The sequence below is a fragment of the Chenopodium quinoa genome, unplaced genomic scaffold (genome assembly GCF_001683475.1).
Source record: "Chenopodium quinoa cultivar QQ74 unplaced genomic scaffold, ASM168347v1, whole genome shotgun sequence".
Classification (NCBI taxonomy): Eukaryota; Viridiplantae; Streptophyta; class Magnoliopsida; order Caryophyllales; family Amaranthaceae; genus Chenopodium; species Chenopodium quinoa.
In genome coordinates this window covers 948,220-961,020 of record NW_018742899.1, presented here as the reverse complement: position 1 = coordinate 961,020, position 12,801 = coordinate 948,220, and the positions used below count along the sequence as shown (strand labels likewise).

The 12,801-nt window shown below is 37.5% G+C and overlaps 1 protein-coding gene across 2 annotated transcripts; it reads right to left on the bottom strand.

Moving 5' to 3' along the window:
* Positions 1-2,636: 2,636 nt before the first annotated feature.
* On the bottom strand, positions 2,637-9,085 carry LOC110727070 (protein TRIGALACTOSYLDIACYLGLYCEROL 2, chloroplastic-like). 2 transcript variants are annotated; one of them, XM_021906607.1, is made up of 6 exons: positions 8,894-9,073; positions 7,545-8,262; positions 6,902-7,231; positions 4,269-4,384; positions 3,464-3,554; positions 2,637-3,366 (listed from the first exon to the last, which is right to left on the bottom strand). In XM_021906607.1, the coding sequence occupies exons 2-6, from the start codon at positions 8,061-8,063 to the stop codon at positions 3,274-3,276; spliced, it is 1,149 nt and encodes a 382-aa protein (XP_021762299.1). In that variant the 5' UTR covers positions 8,064-8,262; positions 8,894-9,073; the 3' UTR covers positions 2,637-3,273. The 2 variants fall into 2 exon arrangements, with proteins under 2 accessions (XP_021762299.1, XP_021762300.1); XM_021906608.1 differs by lacking the exons at positions 2,637-3,366; positions 3,464-3,554 and having other exon boundaries at positions 4,309-4,395; positions 8,894-9,085.
* Between the last annotated feature and the right edge of the window lie 3,716 nt (positions 9,086-12,801).

The following is a 12,801-nucleotide window of genomic DNA, read 5'->3' as shown; positions in this document are numbered from 1 at the left end:
TTCAAAGGTGTACTGTCTCCCATCTTTGGAGGGGGTACTTCGTCAAAATTTAAATCGGAATAGGGATTGATCTCCGAAGGTGATGAAGAAGGACTATAGCTATCCTCTTCCTCCTCACTAGAAGAAGTTGGAGGAGTTGGTGTCTTGTCCACCCCTTTTGAAGGTGTATGACTATTTACTTTATGACTTTGACTTCGCTCTCTTGCTTCTCTTCGCAACAAACTCAAGGACCGTTCTAACTTGGAGTCAACGGGAACCAAGGACCTTGAGCGAGTACACCCGGCCCCTTTGCATACAATAAAGCTAAGCAAAACGTGAGCACTGACAAGCAACAAGTAGTAACAAAACAAACAAATAAAAATGAGTTAGTCTCAATAATTAAGATAGTGAAACAGTAATGGATGCCGTCTCCCCGACAACAGCGCCAATTTGATGAAGGATAATTAGGTCATTGGGCTAATTACCTAAATAAAAAACAATTTATATTCCTAAGAAAACCTAAAGCACATATTGGGTAAGCGTAGAGTCGAACCCAAGGGAGACACTAAACACCACAAACACTATCACCAATAATCTAGCTCGGCAAATTGAATGAAAGATCGAACACTAGCAAACTACGATTAAACTAGGGATGAAATCAAATACGACAAGCACTAAGGAAATGGTTCAAGGCACACCGTCACTCGAGCAATAACAAGGAAAGGGAATAGATAGGAAGCAAGCAGACTTAACCTTACATGAAAGATGATATAAGGAATGATGTACTATCTTATCGGGAGCAATCATTTTCTCAAATAAACACAATCACACTATCGTCATAATCATGCATAACATGAGGTAAATAAACATGAAATATCTAATGAGCATCACTTAATCACACTATCGTCATAATCAAGGTCAACTCACCCAACTACAACAATTGATAGGCCTCTTAAGTGACATAGTTGGTAAATCATGAAAGATACAGACTTTAACCACTAACAACCCTTAATCCCAATCTCTTAACATGCTCAAGATCAAGCTAACCCATCACTATCCCCCTTGTTAAGGGATTACTTACTAATCATATTGAAAACCAAGCTAATCATATAATCAACAAAGAAGAACAAAATTAATAAGCAAATAAAGGGAAAAAAGCAAGTAAATAAAGAGTCAAAGGAAATAAATTACTAATGGAGTTTCATTAATCTCGAATCCTGGTTTCTTGATACCTTCAAGAACTAGTGGTTCCAGATAGTCATACTTCCATTAAGGGTTTGGTTGTAAGATGGGAGTAAAGGAATTATCCCTTTTTTGTTGTTGCTCCTACATGCCTTTACCTTGGCATGGTGAGCTTTAAGATCTTCCTTGGTTGGTTTATATCCTAATCCAAAGGAGATACTCTTAGTTGGGGTAGGAGGCATGAAGGATTTCTTCATCCCTACTCCCAAAGACATCCCAGGAAAGTAACTACTATTGAAAAAGATGTTGTTTACAATCTAAGTGGAATATGGATCAAGTTTGAAGGGAACTTCAGAATCATCATCCATTTCTAACGTGCAGATAGCCTTGACAACAAATCCCCACATATCTTCTTCACCATTGTCATGATTTATCTCTAAGAGAGATTGATCGTTTATTGCGACTTTGAGAGGAGAAGCATGTATAGTCATAGGAAGACCTTGATAGTTCAACATAATCTTATGATGGAGCGAAGATGGTATAGCTCCAAGCTCATGTATCCAAGGACGTCCAAGAAAAAGGTTGAATGTAGGTTTGATGTCCATAACATGTAACTCAACCATCTTTTGAATTGGGCCTGTGGTAACTAGTAGCGTAACAGTTCCACACACCGATCTCCTTGAATTATCGTAAGCCCTAATGCTTTGTGTTGTTGCATTGACATCTTTTTTGGAGTTTAGGCCTAAATATTTTGCAGTTTGTAATGGGCACACGTTAACGGCGGACCCATTATCGACCAAAGTAAGTGGGATATTGTATCCCATGCACCCCACAGTCAAATATAATGCGTTGTTATGTGTAGTATCTTTAGATGGCAAATCATCATCAATGAAGCTGATTGACTTGTCGGATTTTTTGTTAGTAAGTAAGCTAACGAGATCCTCAGAAGTTGTGTCCGTGCTTACTAACAAAGCAGTTAAGGCATTCATGAGAAAATTCCTATGTTCTTTAGAAGTACTTACGAGTTCTAAATGCTAACATTCACTTTGAATTGACAAAGTTGTTTCACCAATGGATCTTTTACCTCAGGTGGAAGTGGTATAGGATTTTGAATTTAACCTTGGTTGGTCAATGATCCATTTGGTGGTGGTTAATAGGCTCGTACAGAATTAGTCAAATGATCAATCTCGTTTGGATTAGTCTTACTACTCATGTACCAATCATCTTCTAATGGCGTAGATAGTGTGCCCATTGATAGATGTCCTATGAGTTCTTCTTGGTGTCATTGTTCTTCTAAGGAAAGATTGGATAATTCTGGTGTATTCCCCAAAAATTGGTTCCAATCTAGTACTCTTGTTTCTACTCTTGACGACAAGAGAGAGGTGGATTGCAGAATATTTTGGCATATACAAGCCATCAAAATTAAGTTTGAAGGCCATTTTCATTCACTTCAATATGCTCATTGCAAGTCATGGTTCCTTAACAGAATTAATTTAATACCTGAAATATAAGAAATACATAGTCACGCTCATGTAGCACCAGCACGACACCTCTTAGGCACTTCCAAGATTTTTCTACATCAATAAATCACACGCAAAATAATGTACCAGGCCAAACTTCTGTTCAAAAAAGGAATTTGAAGGAAATGATCTACACACCCCTTGCCTCGCCTAAATTAAACCCCTCCGCACCAACAAACCTAATAAAAACATAGGTGAAAAAGAAATATAACAGTTGTTCTACGTGATAACAAAAAAGGACAAGGAGCACTTGTTAGTTGTTACAGAAAAAGTAGAAGCAGTTCCACAACCTGGAATTGAACAAATTTTGTCCATTACCGTTCACCTTTGAGTTTGAGGAGAAAAGATTCGGAAAATTTAGAAACATCAGAAGATGGTGCAATCTCCAGTTGTCCACTCTTCCATCTGGGAAATTCTTGTTGAAGTATGTCTCAGAAATTATCACACAGAAAAATGCCTAGACCATTTAAAATTCTCAATAATAATTTTTGATGTGCAACCCTTGAACTTAGCACCCAGAAATATAAGTTGCACCATTGACTGTCCACACTCTAGTTAAAATCAACAACCATATTCTGGAAGCCCCAGTTCCTCACAGCAGCCTGCTCAATGACTTAATTAGAAGCTTCAAGTTACGTCTCGTGGCTTCATCACCCGTGAACCCCAATATATCAGAGCTGATACTCTGCAGTAGAGGAAAACAGCAAAGAAGTTTATAACAAATTGTTTTTACTTCAACCACTAGATGATTACTTGACTCCTGCATAGTGCATACGTCATACCTCGATATTCTTCAAAGTAAATACCAGGGTGTAAATTGATTTCTGAATCAATTCAGTGTTCTCTGGGGTCATAATAGAAGAATGCACCCTTCTACAGAATGTTAAGCTCCGTTAGTAGCTACTCCAAATATTAATGCAGCAGATAACATCAAGTAGTTTATTTCGTAGAAGGCAAATTTTAAACCTTTTATCACTAAATAATACAAATATACAAACATAAAATTTAAAAAAATAAATAAAAAATTAAAAAAAAAAAAACTGATTGCATATCAATAACAATATTGTCTAAAGAAGGCCATTGTCCTCTTGTTTTGACATCCTTTTGAATCAGCAAGAAATTTCTGACCATTTTCCAAACTTATAAACATAACCTACTATAGCTTTCCTATACCACCATTGAATTCAAAGTCATTGATGAGAGTCCATATATATACTAGAAAACATAAGAAAAAGGCCAACATTTTGGCACTTAACTCATGCATTAACCCGTCTAATTTAATCGTTCTCTCCTACATTTGATCTCTTTGGGGAAAAACAGTCAAACATTCACATGTCATTATGTACCGATTTTAAATCACCTTGTAATTTTCGGTATTCAAAAATTTCAAAAAGCTCTGCTTACAAAAAAAAAAAAACCCTTAAGGGTACTTGCATCATTTCAATCCTACCCAATGTTTTGTCTTTTTTTTTTTTTTTGGTTGTGAAACAATGTTTTGAGAAGAATGTTGAAAAACATAAACAGACAAATAGAGGACAAGACATCTCTCTAAAATTACAGAAAAGAATATTAGATGAGGATGTTTACCTCAAATCTTCAGTTGCCTGTGTAAGGCTTTTAGTTAAACTTTCAACTTCCTTCAGCAAACCAGTGTCACGGACCTCGGACAACAAAGGTTGAATGTCTTCAGACATGGCTTTAATCTAAAGAATCACTACACCATGGATAGGAGTTACTACAAAGAAATTCATTGGCAGTTACTCTTGACTATAAACCTAATTGTTGATATTACACGGTAATACACATTATACATAAACCAGTCAAGCTATCTACAATTCCACAGAACACCAAATTCATACTTGAAGATCAAACAATTAAAAAAGAAGAAATGAAAGAAATCAAATGGTCAATGTTATTGAATATGCATCTTTGATAAAGCACCTAGTATAAAATACCTAGGATGTGTCAACTTCAAATAGACAAAATCAAGATTTATAGTTTACAATGAAGGAAAAATTTCTCCCCTCATTAATCCACTATTAATCAGAAAGCAAACTCTTGGTTCCTAGACATAGCAAGATCATACATCTAGGCCACAAGAGCATAATAAAAAATTACTAATCTGAGTGCATTGAAGAGCCAGGAAGCTCACTCAAGGTAGATCAAAACTTAAAACAAAATTGCTTAGCAAGGAAAGAAGTCCATTTATAAATTTAATGGCGTTAGCCTTGGAAGTCCATATACCTCCTTTTTTCTTATTGCAACATTGAGAATTTACATTATTCACATACAATCCTTTGACCGTCTTTTGTAATTTATACATTATCAAAAATATAGTCATGTGGTTTGTCTCGATTTGTACTTTCAAAATATCAACTTTCTATAATTTCAACTAAAGTATAATTATATTATATAAAAGGCATAATATGTTGCAATTAAAAAAGAACAAGCACAAGAGTTAAAATCCAAAAGTTGCAATTAAAAAAGAACAAGCACTAGATTTTAATACCCCAAAAATACTTGACATCCCCATGAACAGCATGGCTTACTAGCCATTACTGACATCACAAAACCCCAATGCCTCTAAAAATTCTCCCACCTAAAGTAGGCTATGTACACAAGTTTCACCCACATAATCACAAAGAGCCTCTTTTCACCTTATTTCTAAAAATTGCAAACAGGTTTTTTCCCTTTGATCTTTTATCTGAAGACAGCTAGCTAACCTAGTACTTCAAAGCAAAAAAAAAAAAGAGAAGAAGGAAAAGACAGGTTACTAAAACATGATTTAGTCCACCATTAGTCTTAAGTTAGATTATGCACTAGACACTCTTTAAAGTAAATAGTCCACAGCTGGCTAAGGTAACAATGAAAGTAACAGAACCCAGTCCCACCTTAAAAGTCATCTTAAAGGATAGCATTTCAAGCATATATGTGTAAAAAGACAACATTCAGACCACTAAACATAGGCCATGAAACAATCCCATAAGAAGTTAAATTTAATTTTTTTTTTATATCCCTACCTTTTAAAAAGTATAAGAAAACACTTATGAATAGTGTGAGGATAATTATATCCTTAAAAATGTTAGATTACTTATACACCCCTATTAAAATGATGTTAATTGCCTCTAAGTTTTTCATTGTGTGATTAAAAAATTAACTTTTATGAATAGTATTTGGACAATTATACCCTCTAATATGTTTACTTACTTATTTGCCCTCATTAACGTTAATTACTTTTTTTTAAAATCTCTTAAAAATAGCGTGCAAACATTTATACCTATAAAAAATATTTGTTCACCTATGTTGCCAACAACTGAAAAAGCTCCCCGGAAATGGATAGTTATTAAATAAAAAAAAAAAACAAAAAAAACAAAAAAAACAAAAAAAACAAAAAAAAACAAAGACTTCCAGCTACTGCGAAATACAATTGCAACCAACCTAACAAATGCCATCTCCTAAATGTGCTCATCTTATACCTGAAAAGTGGTGACACAAAATTACTTGCTCTTTTATAATGACATATTTGCCTCTCTATGAAATAAAATGTTTGAGACTAGGAAAATCAAATGGCCTTATTTATGATCCCTCTTGTTACATCTACAGGTCATCAATATTGTGTGTGTTTGGCAATCCCCACACTCCTGCTGTTTTAACTTGTAAAGTTGTTAAGGGAATGAATATTTTGAAAAGTGTCTCCTATAGTAATATTCCATATGCTAGCTGCCCGCGTTACTTTCCAAGTTCCCATGGGTACTCCTTTGTGAGTTAGTGAAAGGTGTTTCTGGGTATTTATTTATCCAGTATACAGCATGGCCCACGATATTGCCTCCATCTCAAGTGAACAGGAAGGATTCCAATCCACTGTTGAGGTGCACTTTTATTTTCTACTCCAAACAAAATCTTCTCCTTATCTTAAAATATTATGACACAACATAATAAACTATTAAGAAGTATATATTAGGATTATGTACATCAATCCAAATCAATTTGTAGATGCCTTGAATTACAAGGGCATTACATTAGCAGGTGGCATCGACTTAGTTGCACCACAGGTATAGCACAGCAAGTCAGCCAAATCTGAACTTATTTAAGGTCTAATTAAACAGTATCCATTCTTACATATCTTGCATTGATAAATTAGTGTTACTCAGCAAAAGCTCTTACAAGTTACAACTGCAACTCTTAGCAATCATAGATATCTTACAAGCAGGAAACCATACCTTTGATAACAGTGGTCTTGCTTCTTCAATAACAGCTGCAACTCTTTGTGCCAATGAATAAGTATTAGCAACACCAATCTCTTCCACTTCACGTCCAATGCGGGTAAATATTCCAACAAGTGCATCTAAACTCACTCCCTGTAATCCCTTAATCGTTTGCCTATCACAAACAATGAGGCCTTCCTTATCACATTCCGGATCAAGAGGCCCAACAGAAGGTGTTGGAATTGGATCTTTGGGAGTAATGTCGATCATAGTTTCCATGAGGAGACCAGACTGGTTAACTTCAACTGTAGAATTTCGTGGAATAATAATTTTATCATCATCCACCTACAAGCAAAGACAGCACATTAGCACAATTATGTATCTTATCAACATAATTCCTCCATTTATATTTGATTGCAGTGTATTCCTATTTGGGAAGTTGCAAAATAACATCACTTTATTTGGCCAATGGTTCTCTCTATCATTTTCCTTGACTCATGGGTCCCTTTTTTTATCTTTCTCCACACATAGTAATTGAAAGAACGGATAACTACATAGAAATTGGGTTTAAGTTGAAAGAATAGCAGCCATAAATATAATTGAGCAACATTCAGTATTATATGAAGCAACAGAGAAGCATGAGATGACAAGTGCTAACCTCAACGACAGCTTCTATGCATTTCAAAGAAGAATTAACACGGATCACATTGCCAACATTCACTCCTCTAATTCTCACAGGTGTTCCAGCACAAATGCCACAAGCCTGAGCAAATTCAAATACTGCCATATACTTCCTAAATCTACTGCGAATTTGGAAAGCCCTTAACCAAGCCAAACTAAGCACGAATAGAATTGTACCCGAGACAAGAAACAAACCAACACCACCTTCCCAAATACTTCTCCTACCAAAACCAAAGTCACTAAGAGGACGTAAAGTTTGCTTCCAGATACTACGAGGAACATCTAGAATAGCAGATAATGCAGATTTTGGTTCTGATGAAGAGGGAGGTTGGTTCTGCTCAGCATTAGATGACATAGCCTTAACAAATACTGCTCGTTTCTTACATCTAGAAGGAAGACACGGCAAATAACTGCTTGAACAATGCCTGATGTTGACTAACGAAGATGTTAAACCAGCTGATGTTGTCAAACCTTGGATTGCAGAATGCCCCACCATATTTTTCAGCTTTGAGCAAATGTTAAGAAACACTTTGCTGGGGTATTAGGCAGCTAAGTTTATGTGTGCCAAGGCCTTTAATAGTATTTACGAGGCAAGATCAACATGAACATAGCAGCAGTCAGCCGCCTCCCTACTCCGCCTTCAGTTGCAGTGGCAAAGTTAACAGATGTCGAATGATATCACCAGAAAAAAGTTTCTGCATTTGCAAGTGAAGACCAATTTAAATAAAAATTAAAAAAAATTAAAGAAAAAAGCTTCAAAATATTGCAACGAAATTATGAATCGCTACTAAGATGATCACAATGAACAAAAGGTTTTTCACACAAGATAAATTTAATCTCCAGATCACAATGTAATTAGCGGTTTGCAAAGAATTAGTTCCGACAGAGCACCCATATCTCTAAGGGCCACCCCTGACGGCCCTGAGTACGGCAAGAGTGGCAACAAGAGTGTTAAACCTTCGAGCCGAGCCTACTGTTCGGACTCTAAGATAGGCTCGACTATTAGGCTCAATTAGGATAAAAATAACAACATATTAGCAACCAAATTGGACTCAATTATCAAAATTAGGCTAAAAAATCACACATAATTCTTCTTGCTTAAGAACAGCAATGCAAATTGCGCAAAGCATGATTCTAGAAACAATTTCGCTCGTTATAAGATTTCATTTCTTCAGCAATTATAATTAATAGTTCAATATTCCACCCTAGAAGAACCCTAAATTGAGTAATTGCCGGCAATCAAATTAACGATATTCTGAAATTAAACCCTAGAATATGAAATGAATATTCGATGTTTACAGAAAAAAAAAAATAAAGACATCTTACCTCAGAAGCCGCTTAAATGGAGGAGAGAGAGATCAGAAGGCGCTTCAATGGAGAACTCAGAGTAGGCTTCAATGGAGGAGAGAGATAGACGCAGCGTTCATTCCCACTGGTAAGGAAGATTGATGACACGCATAATCGCATATATTAGATCTAAAAATGAAATAATATCAACGGTCAAAATTTAACCACATATTTAAATATTTGGGATTTGATACTATTGTAGTTTTTTTTTTTTTTTTTTTTACGGAAAGGAGAGGGAGTAATATTAGATAATATCCAAATCCGCAAGCGTCAAAATGCTCTCCGGAAAAGGATTAAAACATACACGTTCCGATGTGCCAATCGGACACGATCTAGCCATCAAGTGAGCTATCGTGTTACCCCCTCTCAAAACATGACTACAATGAAAATGAGAAAAACAAGTAATCAACTTTGCAATGCAATCAATAAAACCATACAAATAGTTAAGGCCAAACTCCTGTGCATGGATCTTGTGTATCACTCCCAGTGAGTCACATTCCAACCAGACTTGTTGATAGTCAAAACGGCGAGCAAGAGACAGACCAAATAAACAGGCAGCAGCTTCAGCTACATTGACATCCCACCTGCCAGCAACTCTTCTAGCTGCTGTAAATGGGATCTGGCCTTCAGCGTTTCTAGCAACAGCACCCAAGCCCATAGAATTATCCTGAAAAAATGCAGCATCTACATTGATCTTCACAACCCCACCATTCGGCTTCTTCCACTTCTTCGCAAAAATAGAGGGACAACTTGCTTGATTAGAGTGCACACGCCTGGAATAACCATTATACTGCTCAACATAGTTAACAAAAATTGCTACAAGAAGTTGTGGACAGTGAGGATGATCATCAAATATAGCCTTATTTCGGCTTGTCCAGGCAGCCCTGGATAAAGCAGCAAACAGACAGAGGTCTTTCTTCGATACCTTGCCAGCTATATGCTTGAACATAATCACAAATTGAGCTTCACCAACTTCACGGATGTGGGACCAAAAGGGGTTGTGTTCCCAAATTAAACTGGCTGAATTACAGAAGAAGAGAGCACGAGACATCGATTCATCCATATGCAAGCAGCGTCTTCATTTTCCATCAGGTATAATGTGCCTCCTACGAAGCTCGGTATTGACGGGCAGAAAACCAGAGCAAGCTCTCCAAATAAACTACCGAAGCTTTGGAGGGCCATCAATGTGCCACACGAGTTTCCATAAATCCACTTGCATATTCTCCAAGCTATCCCTCCAGCCCAAAACACCCATACAGTAAGCAGATTTAACAGAAAAAAATGCCATTAGGAGTTTTTCCCCAAAACAAAGTGTCACGTCTGCTGTTATCAAAAACAGGAACAGCAAGAATATTATCAATGTCCATAGCAGAAAAGTGTAATTGCAGCTCTGAAATATTCCAAGAACCAGAATTCTGATCTATTAAATCAGCAACCAAGAGATCCGGGTCATGCAGCCCATTTATAGGAGGAGAAGGAACTGTAATTTCAGGCCCATCCGGAACCCATCTGTCTCGCCATACATGAATATCCCTACCATCACCAACTTTCCAACATAAGCCTTCAATGAGAAGAGATTTCGCCCCCCACAAGCTTCTTCACGTAAAGCTTGGATTAAAACCCCTCCTAGCCTCCAAGAAGCTCGAGTTTTTAAAGTATCTAGCCTTGAATATTTGATGAAGAAAAGAGTTTCCACCGTGCAAAAGCCGCCAACATTGTTTGGCTAAAAGGGCTTGGTTGAAGATGGCCAGATTTCGAAAGCCCAGCCCACCCTGATACTTTGGCTTACATAAATCCTCCCACCGTCTCTAATGCATCTTCTTTTCACCTTTGTTCCCCCACCAAAACCGAGCTAAAAGGGCATGAATTTCATCAACTAGACTTTCTGGGATCTTGAACACACTCATGAGATAAGTCGGAATTGCTTGAGCCACAGCTTTGATGAGAATTTCTTTCCCTGCCTTTGATAAGAGTTTTTCCTTCCAACCTTGAATCTTCTTCCAAACTCTTTCTTTCAACCCGGCAAAAATAGCTTTCTTTGATCTACCAACAATAGTAGGGATTCCAAAATATTTCTCATGTTTTTGAACTTCCGGGACCCCTAATAAGGCACATATATCATTTCTTCTATTCGACGGCGCTGATTTACTAAAGGAAATTTCTGATTTTGACATGTTGATTTTTTGCCCGGAAGCACGCTGGTATAATTCCATAATGCTTTTGATTACAACACATTCCGGTAAAGTTGCTCTAGTAAATAAGATGCTGTCGTCCACGAAGAAAAGGTGGGAAACTCTAGGCGCCTCTCTGCAGATTCGTGCCCCATGGATCACATTGTTTCCCACTGCTCTATTTAGTAAGCCAGAGAAAGCATCAGCCACAAAGAGGAAAAGATATGGTGAGATGGGGTCGCCTTGCCGAAGACCACGATGAGGGGTTATATCTCCCACAATTTCGCCATTAATTTTAAATGTGAAGCTGTAGCAAGATATACACTGAATAATCTTATCAACCTAGAGACTATTAAAACCAAGCTTCAACATTAATTTTTCCACAAAACCCCATTCAACACGGTCATAAGCCTTCATCATATCGAGCTTCAGAGCCATGGTACCATGTTTGCCTTCACCTTTCTTTTTCATCGCGTGAAACACTTCGAAAGCAATGAGAGCGTTGTCAGTAATAAGACGCTTTGGTACAAAGGCGCTTTGTTGAGGGGAAATAATAGAATGCAACATTGGTTTCAATCTATTGGCAAGCATCTTGGAAATAATTTTGTAGAGCACATTACACAAACTAATCGGTCGGAATTCTGTTATCTTGCGGGGTTCTGGAAATTTAGGAATGAGAACAATACAAGTTTTCCCTATATCCGAAATGTCAATAATTCCATTCCACCAATTAATCACAAAGTTAACAATGTCATTTCCAACAACATGCCAAAATTTCTGAAAAAAAAGAGCATTCATACCATCAACTCCGGGGGCTGTGTTGGGGTGCATGTCAAACAATGCTTTTCGGACTTCTTCCGCTGTTGGAGTTGTGCATAATGTGGTGTTCATATTATGGGTAACAAGTTCTTCTATACCAGCTAGAGCCTCATCAGTCCCAGGAGTACCCTCCGACGCAAACAGTATAGAGAAATAGGTAGTAATAATTGTTGTGATCCCTTTGTCATCAGTTACCCATTGCCCATTCACATCCTCTAAGCCCACAATGGAGTTTTTGCTTTTCTAGCCGTTGCTTTGTGATGAAAATACGGAGTATTCTTGTCACCATCGCGGAATTCAGTGGCTCTAGCCCTTGAAAACCAGTATGACTCCTCCATTAGGAGGAGCTCATCCAATTCGGTCGAAAGAGACTTGCATTGATTTATTACCACACCATCCATAACACCCTGTTGCGCGACCCTCAGCTTCTCTTCAACTTGGGAAATCTTCTTTTTAATACTGCCAAAGGTACAGGATGCCCATTTTTTAAGCTCACCAATACAAGTAGCAAGTTTGATATGTGCCTGATCACCCACATTGCTCTCCCACGCACCCTTCACAATCTCTTCACATTCTGGTCTTGATAACAAGTGAGTCTCGAACCAGAAAATGCGCTGCCTCCTCCTCTTCTCTACCCTCTCACCAACATGCAGAAGAATAGGAGCATGGTCAGACCTGCTGAGATAAATAGGAAAGTGTTGCACAACACGATGGGGAAACAACTCACACCATCTGTCACAGGCTATAAACCTGTCCAATCTTTCTCTGATTATTGTGGGATCCGAATTACCCCGCTGCCAGGTGAAAGCATTCCCAGTGTATCCAAGATCACGAGTTCCTGTATGATCAAGGACCTCACGAAAATCATTCATACAACGCTCACTTCTAGCATTCCCA

What these genes read in the sequence shown, in the direction of transcription:
- LOC110727070 (XM_021906607.1), bottom strand. Translation starts at nt 8,063, where the DNA reads ATGGTGGGGCATTCTGCAATCCAAGGTTTGACAACATCAGCTGGTTTA. An exon ending in GCATAGAAGCTGTCGTTGAG is followed by an intron (nt 7,232 to 7,544) that starts GTTAGCACTTGT and finishes CTTTGCTTGTAG; the next exon opens with GTGGATGATGATAAAATTAT. An exon ending in TTACTTTGAAGAATATCGAG is followed by an intron (nt 3,367 to 3,463) that starts GTATGACGTATG and finishes CCTCTACTGCAG; the next exon opens with AGTATCAGCTCTGATATATT.